Raw genomic sequence first — 16794 nt, 5'->3', positions numbered from 1 at the left:
GTATCGAACCGCAACTTCATGTTATTTACAGAGGCGGTGTGTTAGTTGTTGTTGTCAGGATAGACGGTGGTATGATGCCATTTAGACGTTTGTCTGGGCAGTTCCGACCGATACCCTGAAGTGGCTATATATATATCATCAATCTTTCCTGGAGTTGTAACGGGAATATTCGAACAAGAAACCAGAGCCACAGCAAGCTTGAACATTGCGAACTCAAGTCATCCCTGATCTCCATCACTATGTCTTCGCCTATTTCCTCCTACGTCTTTGACGATCAAAACATGACCTGGATCACCTGTGATCTATGCGCAGGCTCTTTTCAGCGTGGAGCGTTAGTTATTATGCCTCGCTACCTTTTCAGTCTGGCTAACTAAACAGTGATGGGACATGCCAGGGATGTTATGGGACCAAACTCCGCAGAGTATCATATACCTATCTCGCTACAGGGGCAACACCCTCTCGAGTACAAGGAGGCACTGCTCCACCACCACCACCTTCTTCAAAGGATGACAAGCCTGATCACTCACGCGGAGGCTCAGGTGGTTTCAGCGTCTATACTCGTCGCGCCTAATGAGCTTGACTTCTAGGGAGACTAAAGCTAGTCTCGCCTGCAAATGTAGCTCAGTACATGTATTAGAGGGGCCAGCCAGATATGGCTACAAGTGTGCACAATCATTAGTTCGAGATACCTTGGGATTTGATTTATAGCGACGGTGGTATACCTAGGCAGGTATTCTGATTATGGCGGTCTTTTGTGAAGAGTCACTCGTTTGAGTCTCAACTCGAATTGGTTATATGGGAGGATAACATTTTGCTGCCAGGGAGCAATAACCAGCAGCCAATTTCTCTCTTTCAGTTGGATACCATTAGAAACAAGATGTTCCAACATGCTCCATTGACAACGCCAACAATTATGTATGCGAGCACAGATCTGAATCACAATATCGCCAGCGATAAGAACCATCGGCATGACCACTTGGTAAACACAAGTATTCTCTGATGGTTATCAGGGTAACTGAAGGTTGACACTTCGAATTCACATGATATCTTCTACTTGGATCTGTACAGGTAGCAACAGTCAAGGAGTTGTCTTGATCCGACAAAGATGTAATCATATGCAGGTATCTATTATCAGGCACTTCTCAGGTTCGATATATCATGTAAACCATCAACGAATTACACGGTCTGGGATTGCCCCGCGTCTATTAAAAGGATCGCGTAATAAACCCCACCCCCACCTTGCATCACCAAACCCGAATCCCGATGCCGGCCTCCACCAACTCTCTCATCTCATCTCCATAGCATTTCGCCATCTTCACCCACTTGTCATCTCTTAATACAATGCGAACTGTTCTTCGCCGAATTGCACTAACAGCTCGAACTTTCACATCGTCATCACCAACCCCACTCTCATTGCTGCAGCGCACAGTACGCAACATGTCGTCCACCACAACTCCCATTCTTAAGCAGCGTGTCAAGCTCTCTCTCATCCAGCTTGCTTCTGGATCAGACAAGAAAGCCAATCTTGACAGTGCGGCATCACACGTCGCTCGTGCAGCTTCATCAGGTGCAAAGATTGTTGTTTTGCCAGAATGCTTCAATTCGCCTTATGGAACAGACCACTTCCCTCAGTATGCAGAGACTCTGCTGCCCAGCCCGCCGTCCAAGGGCGATGCGCCCTCTTATCACGCTCTCTCTTCCATGGCTGCTGATAACAAGGTCTACCTTGTTGGCGGTTCTATCCCTGAGTACAGCCCTGATACGAAAAAGTATTACAACACAACTCTCATCTTCGGACCGGATGGTTCTCTTTTGGGAACGCATCGCAAGGTGCATCTTTTCGATATCGATATCCCCGGCAAGATCACATTCCGCGAATCCGACATTCTCAGCCCTGGAAACAAGGTGACGCTCGTCGACCTTCCCGAGTACGGAAAGATTGGCGTCGCCATTTGCTACGACGTACGCTTCCCCGAGCTAGCCACTATCGCGGCTCGTAAAGGTGCTTTCGCACTTATCTACCCTGGCGCCTTCAACACTACAACTGGTCCTTTGCATTGGCAACTGTTGGGAAGATCTCGTGCTGCTGATAACCAGCTCTACGTGGCTCTATGCAGTCCCGCCCGTGCCGAGACAGGTTATCCTGCCTATGGTCACAGTCTCGTCGCAGACCCCATGGCGCAGGTCCAGGTTGAGGCAGATGAAAAGGAGACCACTGTTGTCTGGGAGCTTGACCCTGAAAAGATCACAGAGGCGAGAAAGGCCATCCCATTGAACACACAGCGAAGATTTGATGTGTACCCAGACGTGAGCGAGGGTAAGATCCAGTTTGAGGAGTCTTGAGAGACCAAACCGAGTGTCAGAGGCCAACCTCGCCCCCAAAAGAGCATATATAATCAAAATCAGATCACGGGAGGGAGAGAAATATCATGATAGAGACCAAATTTCTCTATTTCATAACTGGCAGTAAAACCAGAATCTTTTCCAACTCGGAGCATATATACCTTTGCGTCCGGATGAATCTATGTGGCCACCATGGCCTTTTTTATCCCCATTGATCCCTTTTCTGCGTAAACTCATAAACGTAGCCACCTATACCAATCTGCATCAATCCTTTGTGTATAGACGACTTTACTCAAGAGCCTTGGCAGCGAACTTGGGGAGGACAAAGGCGGCCTTGTGGATCTCAGAAGAGTAGTATCGGAGCTTGGCGTCCTCCTCCTCCTTGGTCCAGGATCGGAGGGGGTTCTTGACATCGGCCTTGGGGTCCTTTGAGCAGACCATGAAGCCGATCTGGCCGGAGGGGTAGGTGGGGATGGTGGTGTAGGCGTACTCGGCGACGGGGAAGATGGCACCACAGTCCTTCTTGAGACGAGTGATGAGGGGGAGGTGAAGCCAGGGGCTCTCGGCTGTAAGTAGGTTAACGAGTCAGCAAGGGTTCATAAAGTTATGGATACAATATAACAAGACCATGGCGGTTCAGGAACAGCAGAATACAACGTGGCCGAGCAGAGCAGCGGCTGACATAGACGTTTAAACATAACACATGCTTTCGCGGGACTACCGGAAGCAGAGCTGGGAAAGCAGCACTAGCTTCTGGAAGTCCCTAGGAGGGAAGCGGTACGGTGATGTACCCATCGAGGGAGAGCCCTAGTGCACCGACCAAACTTTGACCATGCAGGGTTCCCTGATTCTGCCGTTCCTAGGGACGCCATTTGCTTTCCTCAAGAAAATAGGGAACATACAACCTTGAGTAGTAATGACACCGCCCTCACGAAGAGCGTCGTGGAGGAGCTGGAAGTAGCTCTTCTGGAAGAGAGCCTCGGCGGGACCATCGGGGTCAGAGGAGTCGGTGATGATGACGTCGAACTCGTTCTTGTAGTCGTTGAGGAACTTGAAGCCATCGCCAACGTGGGTCTTGGACTTGGGGTGGTCGAAACCACAGGCCATGGAGGGGAGGTGCTCCTTGGAGAGACGGATGACAGCCTCGTCAATGTCGCAGAGGGTAGCCTCCTCGACACAGTCGTGCTTGACAATCTCACGGAGAACACCACCGTCGCCACCACCAATGACAAGAACCTTCTTGGGGTTGGGGTGGGAGTTGAGGGCAAGGTGAGCAATCATCTCCTGGTAGGAGAACTCATCGCGCTCGGTGCACTGGATGACGTTGTCGAGGACGAGAACGTTGCCGAAGTCGGTGGACTTGAAGATGAGGACATCTTGGTACTTGCTCTTCTCGTGGACGAGGACCTTCTCAACTCGGAGGGTCATGGCATGGCCTAGACGGTTGGGTAAGAATTGAGTTGATGGGCTTGGGTAAATTGAGTTTGCTTACCGGGCCACATGTCCGAGATCTCTCGGAACCAGCCATCTAGAGGACATGTTAGTTAATTTTGATCAATTGGATTGTTGTGAGCTCAGTGATTAATGCACTGGTCTTGATTTTTCGCAGTGACTCTCGAGAGCGAAAAAGCAAGCCATGCATATGATCATCATGAGAGAGGGGCAGCAAAGCGCGGGGCAATGAAAATAAAAGAAATAAAAACATACCGACGATGGTGGGGTGGGTGATCTCCTCGTTAGACATTTTGAGAGTAGTAGAAGAAAGTCGACGACTCGAAGTAAAGGCAAGTGACGATGTAGTTGTGGTGGTGAAGTTTCGTGGAGGTGAAGAAAAATGCGGGAGCTGGAGGAGTCTTGACTTTTTATCAACAAGGTGCCGCTGCTGCTGCTGCTGCTGGACATGTCGCGCAGCAGCAGTGCAGCCTCCCGCTAAAGCGTTGTACCCACGCCTACAACTGAAATTCAAGCTGCTACATCTTCCAATTACAATTGGTGGAGACGAAATAGCGGGTAAAATTTTTGACATGGTCCCAGCAACAGAAATTGGTGATGGTACCGTCATTTTCACTTTGGGCATCGATCTCTTTTGGGGCCCCAGACGATATCAGGCGGTGATCAAGTCATGTACCTGGTCCACAAGCCAAGGTACCCTAGACCAAGTACATAGTTATCAGGTAAAATAACAGTAAAAAGGTACATTGACCGTTGTCTGTTCAAAAGCTAATCTTGTCAAAGTTTGTCTAATTGCTTCCGCTTTGGGTCTAATCTTCAACCAACACGTCAGTGATAGAAGAGCTCATGCTCAGCACAACGTGGGGTTGTGGAACACTCTGTTCAACGTGAAGAAGTTGATTTACTTCCTCTCCAGATATTTCCATATCTGGTAATTTTACCTTTGCCCCAGTATTTAGTGTATCTAGCCTGGTTCCAAATCGGAATATTCACCAAGTGAATGAAGCGACCCGGCCAATGGCTTGACAACGTTGAGGTATACTATCAGGCATTGGCATTGAGACATATAAACCCTCGGTTGTTCCTTTGTATTGAGTGAGCCTCGGGTAAAGAATTAAAAAAAAAAGTAGGTAGAGATCGGCTGTCTTGTCACTTCTTGTACTTGAGACATGAACAAATATGGTTTCAGATAAAAAGCTACAGCTTGTCTGCTTGGTATAAGCAGAAACAAGCTCCAACAAAGGGAAGTAAGGAGCTGATATCGAGATACAAAAGATCCATCCTAGGTTTACAGACTTTTCCCGCAGAGTCAAGGCAATCCCTTCCCATTCAATGAGATAGTGCCCAGTCCAGCTATAACACCCCAACTCATGCTACCTCATATACCGAACGCCTCCGGACCTTTGCCCAGTTCCGTTCAACCACAAGAAACCCCGATTGCAGGAACGCCTTGTAAACCAGAACCTTTCCGTACCTATAAACGCCAAACGTGCAAATGCAAATAGAGAAAACAATGAGATAGCCAACTGTGATGGAGATGAAAAATGTGTGTACATAAAGTAAAGGTGTTGCCGTTATTTCATATGGCATCGATCATGTGTAACGTATTTTAAACACTTCATGACCTGTTGTTGTCATCGTCTTCGTGAATGTGAAATTCGGCCGAGTTGTTGTTGGGCCAAACATTTTGGTGACTGGGATACTCGGAAGGTTGGCTGCTGACGTTACTAGCAGGATCACTATGGTGAGGGTCGACGTTTTCATTGTCCTCAGCAGCACGTTGGTCCTCGATTCCGGGCCATGGCTCATCTTCAGGGAGTTGCCAACCCTGTGACCGTCGGCCTGGTAAAGCCTGCTCGTGCATAACTACTTCCATACCGTCCACACTCTCGTTATCTTCCATATCGTCAGAACCACTCTCGTAAATATCGATGTTGAAATCCGAGTCATCATCAAATTCGTCTTGAGCGGCGGCCGGTGCCACACTTCCAGAACGCAGAGGCCGTTCTTGGAGAGGAGCGTTACTGAACGGTGTAGCATATGCGAAGGGTGTAGTTCCGCGTGCTTGTTGACGATCGCTGAGACCCATGGGCATAGGACTCGGCGATGCAGTCCATCTTGGCGTAAAGCGATGGCTCGGGGACCTTGTACGACGACGCTTCATGATTGCTGATTGGGAGTTGACAAGCAAGGCGGGAGATTGACGACGACTTGGTACGTAGGACGAAACACGGCGTCTGCTAAGCGCAGGCGAAGCTTGCATCGGAGCAGCCATGGGCGTTGAGGAAGTTCGGATGTGAGGTGGATGAGAACCTCGCCGGCTGCTAAGGCGGGGTGATTGAGCACGCACTAGAGACGGGCTCGAAGATTTCATCCTTGACAGAGCCGGATAGAATGTCTGCGATGGTGAGTTTGAAACTCGGGCCTTTTCGTTGCGCATGCTCGTGGAGATATTAGCGCTGGGTGGCTCGTCAAGTTGTTCGGTCCAAGTCCAGCACTCCTCAAAAGCCTTGTTATCATCCAACGAGTCTGATGGGTTAGGGATTACTGGGCTCATCTCCCTGAGCATTTGCCAAGTCCAGCCCATCTCGTATGCTTGAAAGTCTTGGAGATAGGCGTCAGGGTGAGTGATGAACAACCTAGGTTCAGAAGCTCGCATCATGACCTGGCTCAGAAACTGAACGTCCCATACCGCAGGTGTCATCATCTCAGCAGGGCTGAGGAAACGTAGTCGTGAATCTTTATGAATCTTGCGCAGAGGGACCCATGTGGACTGAAGTCCTAGGTATGTGGATGAGCGCGGATCAGTAGTCTGTGGGCGAGAGAAGATGTTCATCTCGCGAAAGAGATATCCAAATGCCCCGTTCATGGCCATGGTAACGCTGCGAGCATCTGAGCCCTTGACTGATATCGTCTTGATCAAACCACGGCTACGTAGCCGTCGATCGACGATACCCTTATCAGGACAAGCTTTGGGTAAGAGCCATTTGGTTTCTTGATCCGAGGTTATCCAGTCAGGATATAGAGACATTTCAGAGCGCATGGTGGTTGCACTGTGTGTCATGGGTAATTGTGTCCAATCGTCGTTGGAGATTTGTGGCTCGTTCTTGAACTGCTGAGCCTCCTGCCATACCTTCTTAAGGGGAAATGGCAAGAAGACTACTTCGATCTCGAACGGGTGAGTAGGAGAAGGCATTAGCGACTGTAGCTGAACCACTTGTGCCTGAAGAGATTGGACCTGACTCCAAAGCTCTTGAGAGTGGCTTGGACGACTTGTAATACTGGTTGAAACGGATAACACGCTAGCATCGTCGCCTCGTCGAGATGCATTGCTGTTATTGTCGTTAAGCACGCTCTTATTATCATTGACAATCTTTTCCACTTCTTCGACCCGACTTTCTAAATCAGTCATCCGGATATCAACATGATCATGCTTCTCCTGGCAATCTTCATGTCCTGCGACTGTAAAAGAAACTGTCTCCAGCCGGTCAAGCCGTTGGTCGTGACCACTGACGGTGTCAGATAGGTTCTTGAAAGCGCGCCGTGAAACAGCCGTATTGAAAGCTGGAGCTCGAGGTTCAGACTGGGTCGGCGTACCAGCTCCGGGAGTATCAGCTGGTCTGTGATCCTGGGAGGTCCATGTAAAAGATCCGCCTTGTGGTGCCGGTTCCTTAAATATAGCAGGTGGTTGTGAATCCTGGGTCCTAGGTTGGGTCGGAGATGAAGGCCTGTTTTCTGGAACACTGTTGAGCGTGTGAAGACCCTTTCCAGCAAAAGGCCGTATATACTTGGCTTGGATCGATGACGTCGTAGATGCTGTTTGAGATGTCATTAGACATTGTGATGGTATTGGTGGTATAGAAGAAGGACATGGCTGTGGCTGTATTAATCCTCCCCAACTCATAGTATCCGGTATTGAAGCAGAGGTTCCATTGTTTTGGGTGGCTGTGATCCTAGGATGTGGTCCGGTATCTAATGGCATCCTTTGGTCCGGTAATCTTGGGTCTGACGTCCGTGGAATAAAAGATAAGGCTCCTGGGTTAAAACTCGAAAAATCCATTCCAGGGATCACTGGAGGTGTCTTGAGGGTTATGTCCATAACGGGGCTAAGAGGTTCGCGTCCAGTCCTGGGTCTCTCATTTTCTTGGCCTGGTATACTCACTTCAGGCTGCTGGATATCACGAGATCCCTCATCGTGATAGCAGGCGTGGTGATTGCACATACACCATTGGGATTGATCCGGTGTGGGATTGCCTGTCGGACATCGACTCCAGAACCTCCGGCACCCACAACGAGCTCCATTAGCACCTGGATTTAAATCCACGAAACCACAAGATCCTCCTGGCAGACTGGGGGTCGGTGTCCTGACCGCGACAGCGTCTGTATATATATCGAAGGCATTGGGGTTGAAGTGGGACGGGTCGAATGGTGTCATTGCCATTGGAAGTTGCGCGCGCTCATGTCGCGAGGCCAAAGTCGCAAAGCAAATAAAACAGGCTCGGCGCCTTCGAGAGGGATACAAGTCCGTCTATAATGTCGCGAATGGTTGAAAGCAGTGGAGGCCGTGGTGAATGGGTCACGGGTGCTCCTCAACCAGGCCCAGAGGGTCGCGCAAAGCGGCCGCCTATTTCAGTTCATCGCACTATAGGTCAATTAGAATCGCTATACTAGCTACCAAGGTCGGAAAATCCGGTCGCAATCCATGAAAAGCCTGGCGAGGAAGGCGGAAATGGGGTCCGAGGAAAATGGAGGAGACTAACCACGGCGCGAAAGAAAGAGAAGCAGATAGTCGTGGATCGAGGGAACAGCACTATTTATACGGAAAACTCAGGAGATGAGAGAATCGCAGGCGGACAGAAGAGAGTGAACAAAAAGTAATGTTGCAACGTGATGGAGGGATGCTAGAATTCCTGCCTGCCTATGAAAGATGCGATGAGCAAGCAAGGCGAACAAGGCGACGACTTTTCGAGTGGCTCGCGAGAATGGAACTGAGACTGGGACTAGGATGAGTATGGGGTTGGAAGTGGTGGTGGTTAGGTAGATGTGGAAATGGAAGTGCATTCCCCCCCACAAGAGACAAGACACGCCTCGACGGTGTCGATACGCGCACCTTGTTGACGCACTATGACCATTTATGGCAAGACATCAACGCTGCCTTTAACATGGGTATCAGAGAGAAGAGTGGTGATTTTGTATTTGGTAAAAGTCTGCGTATCTTAATGAATTCTTGGTTTTGGCGTTATAACATCCATTTTAGTATTTCAAATTCATAAATCAACCGTCTCAACGGCATTTTTTCAACGGTTACTGTTAGACAATGAAGCCGCAAATTTCCACCTAAACAAGACTTAATTATAGTGTATGCAGGGAGGTACGAAACCTGTTAAAGCGGCACCAAATGTCTTGGAACTTGGCTCCTTTTTAGGTCACTTTCAGAGCTGCTTCTCTGATTTACCCCGCCTAGTTATACTAAAGCACGCCAGTTTAAGTGCTCAAGCCAGTGCACGCTCACCAAAAGATACAAGAGAACAAGGAAGCGCTTCGAGATAACGATCATTCAACCAATAAGATACTTTCTACTCTGTACAGTCCCAGTTCTCGTCTTCGCTCATCTGCGGTAATTGACGGGAGGGAACGGCGCCTCCCTCGCGTCCCAGTCCATCTAAGTTGTCTCAAACCTAACTCAACAACTGAATATTAGGCAGACCCTAGAATAAGAGGTTTTCAATTGCTAAATAGTCACAGTCACAGTTGGCATCAAATATCAATTACGATCACCTCAATTCATACGAGTGAATAAATGCGCTCATAAGACTTGCATCACTTACAAACTAGCATATCTAAAAAGGTACACCACTACACAGTATTCACAAGAGATGAGCCGACCATGCAAGGGTTGAAACGATCATCATTGAGGCAATCACCACCTGAGGCTGAATGCGCCATTGGCTAGTGTCTTCTCTCATTGTTGCATTTCGCTTCCAGATTCGATGTGATTGTCCGCTTAAGAAGCGTTGCGATCTCGACTCGTTCAGTGAGGCGACAGCTGGGTCTTCCGCCTCGAGCAATGGCTGGCTCCGCGAAAAGGGATAATTCTTCGTCTCGCGGATTAGAAAATTAAGAATTTTCACGGTAAGCCCTTCCTTCGGTCTTCACAAGTGCAAGGAGACATCACAACAATTCAACCATATGTATGGCTTTGAGGTGAAATTGGTCCAGCTTGCTCTGCAAGCACCTTAAATTCAAGAAACAATGAAACTCTATCGTGATGAGTAAAAACGCCATGTCTCGTCTTTAGATGGTTTCCTGTAACGGTGATCCCCAACGTTTAAATGTTCACAAAATAAACATCTCAATAAGATATTACACACAACACCCCTTTATGCTGTCGTTATAGTGTGACCTTTGTGGCTCGGCTTTATAAGTCAACACATGTCATACCTTCACAGTCGTCATCATCATACTTCGCCCCAACTGCCCATCGGGCCGTTAGACGCAATCACAGAACCTGTGCCCAGAGACCCACCAATGTCCCAGTAATGCCGTGATGAGACGCTACTTCGTCGAGCTGATCGTCTTGTACTCTGACTCGCGCAACTACTGGGATGCCGGATCGCTACTGGGCTGCCTGGCGTCGTAGCTTTGAACGTTCGACGCTCAGCTGCAGGCCTCATGCGTGAGACCAGCGGGTGGTGTTGTCGCACGCGAGCCAGTTTGGCCGCTATGTCCTGACTGCTCGATGTGGCCAGGTGAGCTGGAGTGGGAGGAGGCGGATTGCTGGTTCGCGGCATAAACCGAGAACGTAAATATCGGAATACCAGTTTCATGTCCAGGTCTTTCTCCCACTCATCTTGCGTAAAGGCATTGCTCATAGGTGTATCTTGTTGCGAGGTATGTTCTGTCTCGGTTGATGGCTCGACCAATCTGCCAAGAATATCGATAGGATTTGAAGGCTGCATGGTTGGTTTGAATTGAGGGAATGATGAGTGTTCGGGTTCGGTAGGGCGTATGTTTTCTGTGGCGGAATGAGAGGAGTTGGTTTCTGGGATAATTGGGAGTCCAGCATAGGGGAGTGGCATCTGCTGAATTCGGGTATATGTTGAAAATGCGCCAGGATGGTGCGAGATATGGCTCACAATTGAACCAAGCTCTTTCGACATTTTCTCGAGCATGTTCAATTGCCACTCGTCCTTGTTGGTGAATTGCTGTGAGTCCCATGTCAGGTGCTGAGAGGCGCGTGGTGTTGAAGATAAATCTTCGTTATCTTCAGGCACGAATTCTCCCAACATGACTGAGATTGAGTGTTCGTCCATTCCAACAATATCTCGTAGAAATTTCTTGGTAAGCTTGGAGAACATGCCTTCTGAATCAGCAGGTGTCTGTACGGCGTCCTCATCATGCCATGTCATGTTATCTGATTCTCCATCGTATGCCAGAGCTGATGGCACAGAAGGAACATTGGATGATGGGCGCTTGGGAATCGATACTTGTGAAAACCGCCGCCGCCTTGTCTCGCGCTGAATCTCGCCAAGTAACACTCGACTATGTTCCAAGCGCCACTCTTCGATCCGTTGGCGCTTCTCTGTATCGTGCACTTGATCGTGCTCCACATCAAGTTGCCTCAAATCAAAGCTTTCTTTTCGTTGAAACTGCCTTCTAGGGTTGAAACGTTCAAACTGGTAAATGTGATCTTGGGCCGCGGCGCCCAACATCGGTTGGTCAAGATGAAAAGATCCTAGCCCATCATGAGCAGGAAATACAGGTCCAGATGCTTGGTTATCCTCATGTTGCGGTTGATAATTCACTCCGGGTATAGACTGGAAGCCAGGCAAATGGCCATCAAGACTGTCCAGCTCAGCATCGTCCTCATCATCGAGAGTAGATGCTGGGGCGGATTGGCGTGATGCATCCTCCGATTTCGCAGCTAGTTTCAAACTTCCTAAATCGCCCACCCTTGACCTTCCAGGAGTTTGTAATGAATGGTCTGTTTCGGTAAGATATGATGTTGTCGTCACATCAGTTGGCGCGAACAGCACCCATGCCTGCGATTCTTCTGGTTGACGTTCTTGAGTGATAGGCGCTTCCCTCCGTGGGAGTTCCTGTTCGTCGGCAGGGGGCCGTACTACGCGTTGAACCGACTGTCGAGTCGGTTGATGGAATGCCATGATTGTCGTACTCGTTCAGTCGTCGCGGCGTCGTGAGGTTGATACCGATAAGGAAGTGGCGGGCAAGATAAGATGCGTCGATGATGGAAGTGGACCCTCCAGATATGCCCGCCTATGTCGAGGGCTTTCTTGCAGAGACAATATGAGTAAGTATGGAAAATGAGACAATGAGTTGCAGAAGCTTGATAGCTTGTAGTCAACAATAACGAGCAGGTCCAAAATCGAAGGATGAAGATACAAAAGAGGTAGTATAAAGAAGAGAATATTCAAGAACAAGGATGTTGGGGAGAAAGAGGGATTCCGAGTTGGGTAGTCTCACTAAAGAAAGATAGGAAGAAAAAGAGGCGGGAAGGATGACAAGATTGACCCAAGCATGCAACCCAAGCTAGGCCTGTATCCGTACCTTAAGGCTCAATAGGATGCTACTCTCATACCAGGCGTCATCTAGACGCTCTACGCTGTGCTGTAGTCGGGGGTTGATCGGCGGGTGGGGGGGAGAGACGCTCGCGTGTTCAGATGCTGTCCATCCATCCGCAACAACCAGCTCAATAAAGCTCAGCTGGTTACCTGGGTATGTTGTTTTGTTTCCAGTCATTGTTTCGGGTTGATGCTTATCATATATGCATAGTCAAAGTACTTCAACGCAAGCATCCGGGTATGCGGACACTATCATATCAAGGGTCTGAATACTTTCTATCCGTAATGTCCTAGACTATGCGTTCCACTCAACAGAGTCCACCCGCATGAGTCGCCAGCGCGGATTGATAGACCGCATTAACTAGACCGTGCAGCCTTCTGCTTCTGCTATGTACAGGACAGTATTATACGTCTGACGTGGATAGGCACAGCATGGCATTTCGGGCCTGCCTATTACATGCTTCATGCTACGCTCTGCATTGCTTTGCTTTGCTTTGCTGTGTTGTGCTGACCGATATTTGATTTACCTATCAGGCATCGGACGGCTAAGATACCTATCGTTACATCCTTCGAGAATAAAAGGGTCCGTGGTCAAGCCAAGAGCAGATGCAGGCTGATGAGTTGCTCTTCAGTACTCTGTACCTTGCTGGTTCCCGCGACCTGACACAACCGCAGGTGGTCCACTGGACCTCCATCTTGTTGCTTTAGTGTCCACCACCCAGCCACCTTTCTCATCTCATTCCCGCTGCATCTGATCTGACTGTTAGAAGATGTTATCTATACAGTTTTAGTATCTCTATAAGCGGCAACGTCACAAATATAATGTGTGCATGCCTAAGCTGGTCTCAATATGATGTGATATTATCGTTAACAGTATTTAACACATAAAATAGAAGAATTTGCAAAAACAAGCGAGCCCCTACGTGGTAATCTACTAAACCATTTTTCATAGAGCAGCGATTCATGCTCACTAATAATGCGGGACAACCCTGTCTTGCCAACGGCCCCTGATGACTGGCCAGACGTTGGGAGGTAAAAGATGTGCGCTACCTGTGACCTGAATGGCGTCACAAATCATCCCAGTGAAGTCATGTGGCCTACCGAGACAGAGGGAGTGGCTTTGTTTCTAAAATATCCCCAACAAGACAATGTCTCGGTTTTCTGCTCTACCAATAGTTGTTTATCAGATTTTCTTCTCGTAGATGTGTGCATTTTGTGCCAAGTTGGAATCACAGAATGACGGTGGAACGGTAGTATTTCTCCTGCATTAAATCATGTTACAAGGTGAGCATGAGCACACCACAATCCGGCATTGACACGAGTGGATGGACGGACGACATGCTCCGCCAATCACCATTTCGAGAACGGAGGAATGCTAGACTGGAGTTGATGAACTAAGCAAGAGTCGTCATAAGTCGTGTAGACTACAGCGCCGCAGTTAAGAGGCACATAACGTTATGTCGAGATTCCAATGAGCCGGATCACTCGGAGATTACTTGCTGAGATAGCTATCACCTTTTTCAATCAGGAAAATGCCCATGATATCATGATGTTTTATCACCAAAATGGTACAGCGTAAAAGTAAAGTCCAGTTCTGAATGTAAGATTTCAATTTGCCTAATCGACGCCCTATAACTAGCGAGTTTTAAGAGGTCCTTATTTGACAAGCCATTTTGACGCCAGAAAACCCATATTCCATCCTATCAATCATTCCTTTAAGCCTCAGACTTGAAAGCGTCGGGGAAACGACGGATGTTGCGCTCAAGAGAACCGTGGTTGGAGAGGAACTGGACGTAGGCACCGTCGACCTTGACGCGGCCGGCAGCCTTCTTGTCGAGGTACTCCTCACGTCGGAGAGGAGTGAAACCCCAGTTCTTGGAGACAATGATCTTTTGTCGGCCAGGGAACTTGTACTGAGATCGGCGGAGGGCCTCGAGAGCGATGGCACGGTCTGGTAGTGGATTAGTAAGATGACTCAATACTGATTTATAATCGGATTTTGACATACTAGCATCACGAGTGCGGACGCTCATGAGAATCTGGCCAATGTTGACACGGGCGACAGTGCCGTTGGGCTTACCCCAGGCACCACGCATACCGGTCTGCAGTCTATCGGCACCGGCACAAGACAACATCTTGTTGATACGGACGACGTGGAAAGGGTGAGCACGGACTCGGAGGTGGAAACCCTCCTTACCGGTGTTCTTGACCAGGTACTTGTTGGCGCAAATACGGGCGGCCTCAAGAGCCTCAGAGCTCAGCTGCTCATACTCGTTGGAAACGAGGTGAATGCAGAGAGGGAAGTCATCGACGTTGGCGCGCTTTCGGCCGAGATCGAAGATTCGGATCTTGGGGTCGGGGACACCACGGTTGAACCGAGACTTGGGATACGGCTAAAGATAAAGTCAGTATTGAAGTTATCGCCAAAGGGGAATTTCGTCGCAGTCAGAGAAACTGCCCCCGCAAAGGAGCAGCAAGGAGAGTTTCGTCATGGAATTTCCAGAGACCCGAAATCCTCCAATATTTCTCATAAACGTCGAATGCGATAAAACGGACCTTGTTCTTGCAGTATCGGTAGCAACGAGCGGGACGGCGCGCCATTTTGTCGGATTGTTGATTGATCTGGGCGGAGTTGGTTGTGGGAGGGAAGATGAGTTTCGCGAGGGATCCCAAACGCCTGCCTATCTCTGAACTGTGAACGCTTAGAAATCCGGAGTCGCCACCCGCCCCACCCGATTAGGGCTCACAAGGAAGGTGGGTCCTTCGGGGCACACTTTCCTCAAAATCATTTTGACTTGGATCTTTTTTTCATTCAACTCCAGCAATCCATCACCAAACGACAAGTCGCCGCCAACCAGTCGCCCAATCAGTCAAAATGGCCCCCGTCAAGAAGAGCAAGAAGGATGCCAACAGCATCAACTCCAAGTTGGCGCTTGTTATGAAGTCCGGAAAGGGTACGCTTAGAAAATCCCAAGATTCATGATAGGAACTTTTGGCTAATTGGTATTTTCAGTCACTCTTGGTTACAAGTCTACCCTCAAGAGCCTCCGATCCGGCAAGGCCAAGCTCATCATCATTGCTGGCAACACTCCTCCTCTCCGCAAGTCTGAGCTCGAGTACTACAGCATGTTGTCCAAGGCCCCCATCCACCACTTCTCCGGCAACAACGTAAGTCACAATTTTCTTTATACTGTCATCTTGCAGCTTCCTGCAAGATGACACTTCTCGGAAATGCTTGCTTGACAACATTTCTTTGGCTTCAAGGACTCTCTAGTCCTTGCGGCCTACCCAGAGAAGAAGTCATCTCGACTTTGGAGGGTTCATAAGCTTACTCGTAAATCCACAGATCGAGCTCGGTACCGCCTGCGGTAAGCTCTTCCGATGCTCTACCATGGCCATTCTCGACGCTGGTGACTCCGACATCCTCAGCGACCAGCAGGCTTAAATGTCTCGTTGATAGAGAATGTTTTTCAAGGCGTTTCGGGGTAAAATGGGTCTAGGGCATTTGAGGATATACCAAACAAGGGTGATGAAAAGCGACGACTCTTAGTGAGAACATGTGGTGCAATGCAAAGCATAGCAGTTCTCCCCATGACCTATGTGTCGTGGGCTTAATTGGGCCTGGTACCGTATACCGGTTCAAGTCAATGAAAGAAATAAAGCTCATGAACATTGTTCCCCGAAAACAATTGGCTTATTCACTGTGATTGAGTGTGTTCAATGTAAATACTTCCGAGTCCAGTTCACATGCATGTTTCACGTCGAAGCAGTCGTATATACTTTTCGTGTCAAGGCTGTAGGTACAGGTCATGGCGCTGCCAGTCTGTTAGGTTACTTCTCCCTTTCCAGGTTGGAGTGTTCCGAGATGGCTGATTTTCTTACAGCAAAATAGCAACATAGCAGGAAAACCTGAATTACCTCCAACAGCCAACAATATCACTCCCTATTAAAGAAACATTACCATATTGACTGGTATGACAACAAGGCAATAGCAAATCTTCCAGGCATTGTGCGAGACTATACAGAGTACCAAGCTTTGTTTTGTTTCAACCTTGACCATCCGTTAGATTAGTGGATTCATCTTCTCTAATTCCCCATAGACCCTTCAACGGCGATCAGCATTGAATACATTAAGATTCTCCATGGTTGTATTTGCATATCAAATATAAGCAGCCTCTTTATTGGGGTCTTTGTTCTTAAACTGCTAAAGCAATATGGTTCATTTGCCATTCAGTTTACGAGTCTATCAAAACAACAAGATACCCATTTAAAATCCCCATCCCAGCATAACAAAGCTTGAACTGCAATTTCCAGACCTCATGGGACATATAAAATCGAGGTCATGCACAGTATGCATTGATCAATGGCTGGTCTTGTCTTCAGCGGGAGACAAACCTACATAGGTGGGCACAAGGTG

At 48.5% G+C, this 16794-nt stretch overlaps 7 protein-coding genes across 7 annotated transcripts; 3 read left to right on the top strand and 4 right to left on the bottom strand.

Moving 5' to 3' along the window:
- Positions 1 to 239: 239 nt before the first annotated feature.
- FSST1_006085 (uncharacterized protein) lies at positions 240 to 571 on the top strand (the record flags this gene model as incomplete). Its single annotated transcript, XM_083232421.1, has 2 exons — positions 240 to 331; positions 379 to 571. 2 exons carry the CDS (start codon positions 240 to 242, stop codon positions 569 to 571), a joined length of 285 nt encoding a protein of 94 aa, XP_083089515.1.
- A 770-nt stretch (positions 572 to 1341) lies between these two features.
- On the top strand, positions 1342 to 2343 carry FSST1_006084 (carbon-nitrogen hydrolase; the record flags this gene model as incomplete). Its single annotated transcript, XM_083232419.1, has 1 exon — positions 1342 to 2343. The coding sequence occupies one exon, from the start codon at positions 1342 to 1344 to the stop codon at positions 2341 to 2343; it is 1002 nt and encodes a 333-aa protein (XP_083089514.1).
- Positions 2344 to 2631: 288 nt separating this feature from the next.
- FSST1_006083 (spermidine synthase) lies at positions 2632 to 4087 on the bottom strand (the record flags this gene model as incomplete). Its single annotated transcript, XM_083232418.1, has 4 exons — positions 2632 to 2909; positions 3246 to 3779; positions 3836 to 3871; positions 4051 to 4087. The coding sequence occupies 4 exons, from the start codon at positions 4085 to 4087 to the stop codon at positions 2632 to 2634; spliced, it is 885 nt and encodes a 294-aa protein (XP_083089513.1).
- Positions 4088 to 5413: 1326 nt separating this feature from the next.
- On the bottom strand, positions 5414 to 8236 carry FSST1_006082 (uncharacterized protein; the record flags this gene model as incomplete). The annotated part of the gene is made up of 1 exon (XM_083232417.1): positions 5414 to 8236. One exon carries the CDS (start codon positions 8234 to 8236, stop codon positions 5414 to 5416), a length of 2823 nt encoding a protein of 940 aa, XP_083089512.1.
- Positions 8237 to 10253: 2017 nt separating this feature from the next.
- On the bottom strand, positions 10254 to 11960 carry FSST1_006081 (uncharacterized protein; the record flags this gene model as incomplete). Its single annotated transcript, XM_083232416.1, has 1 exon — positions 10254 to 11960. The coding sequence occupies one exon, from the start codon at positions 11958 to 11960 to the stop codon at positions 10254 to 10256; it is 1707 nt and encodes a 568-aa protein (XP_083089511.1).
- Positions 11961 to 14092: 2132 nt separating this feature from the next.
- FSST1_006080 (60S ribosomal protein uL16) lies at positions 14093 to 14978 on the bottom strand (the record flags this gene model as incomplete). The annotated part of the gene is made up of 3 exons (XM_083232415.1): positions 14093 to 14328; positions 14386 to 14770; positions 14934 to 14978. The coding sequence occupies 3 exons, from the start codon at positions 14976 to 14978 to the stop codon at positions 14093 to 14095; spliced, it is 666 nt and encodes a 221-aa protein (XP_083089510.1).
- Positions 14979 to 15252: 274 nt separating this feature from the next.
- On the top strand, positions 15253 to 15822 carry FSST1_006079 (60S ribosomal protein eL30; the record flags this gene model as incomplete). Its single annotated transcript, XM_083232414.1, has 3 exons — positions 15253 to 15331; positions 15391 to 15545; positions 15724 to 15822. 3 exons carry the CDS (start codon positions 15253 to 15255, stop codon positions 15820 to 15822), a joined length of 333 nt encoding a protein of 110 aa, XP_083089509.1.
- Positions 15823 to 16794: the final 972 nt, after the last annotated feature.

Source organism: Fusarium sambucinum, chromosome I, assembly GCF_050947815.1.
Source record: "Fusarium sambucinum isolate potato_lamoka chromosome I, whole genome shotgun sequence".
NCBI classification, from domain to species: domain Eukaryota; kingdom Fungi; phylum Ascomycota; class Sordariomycetes; order Hypocreales; family Nectriaceae; genus Fusarium; species Fusarium sambucinum.
The sequence above is the reverse complement of the archived record's forward strand: the minus strand, read 5'-3'. Positions and strand labels throughout refer to the sequence as shown.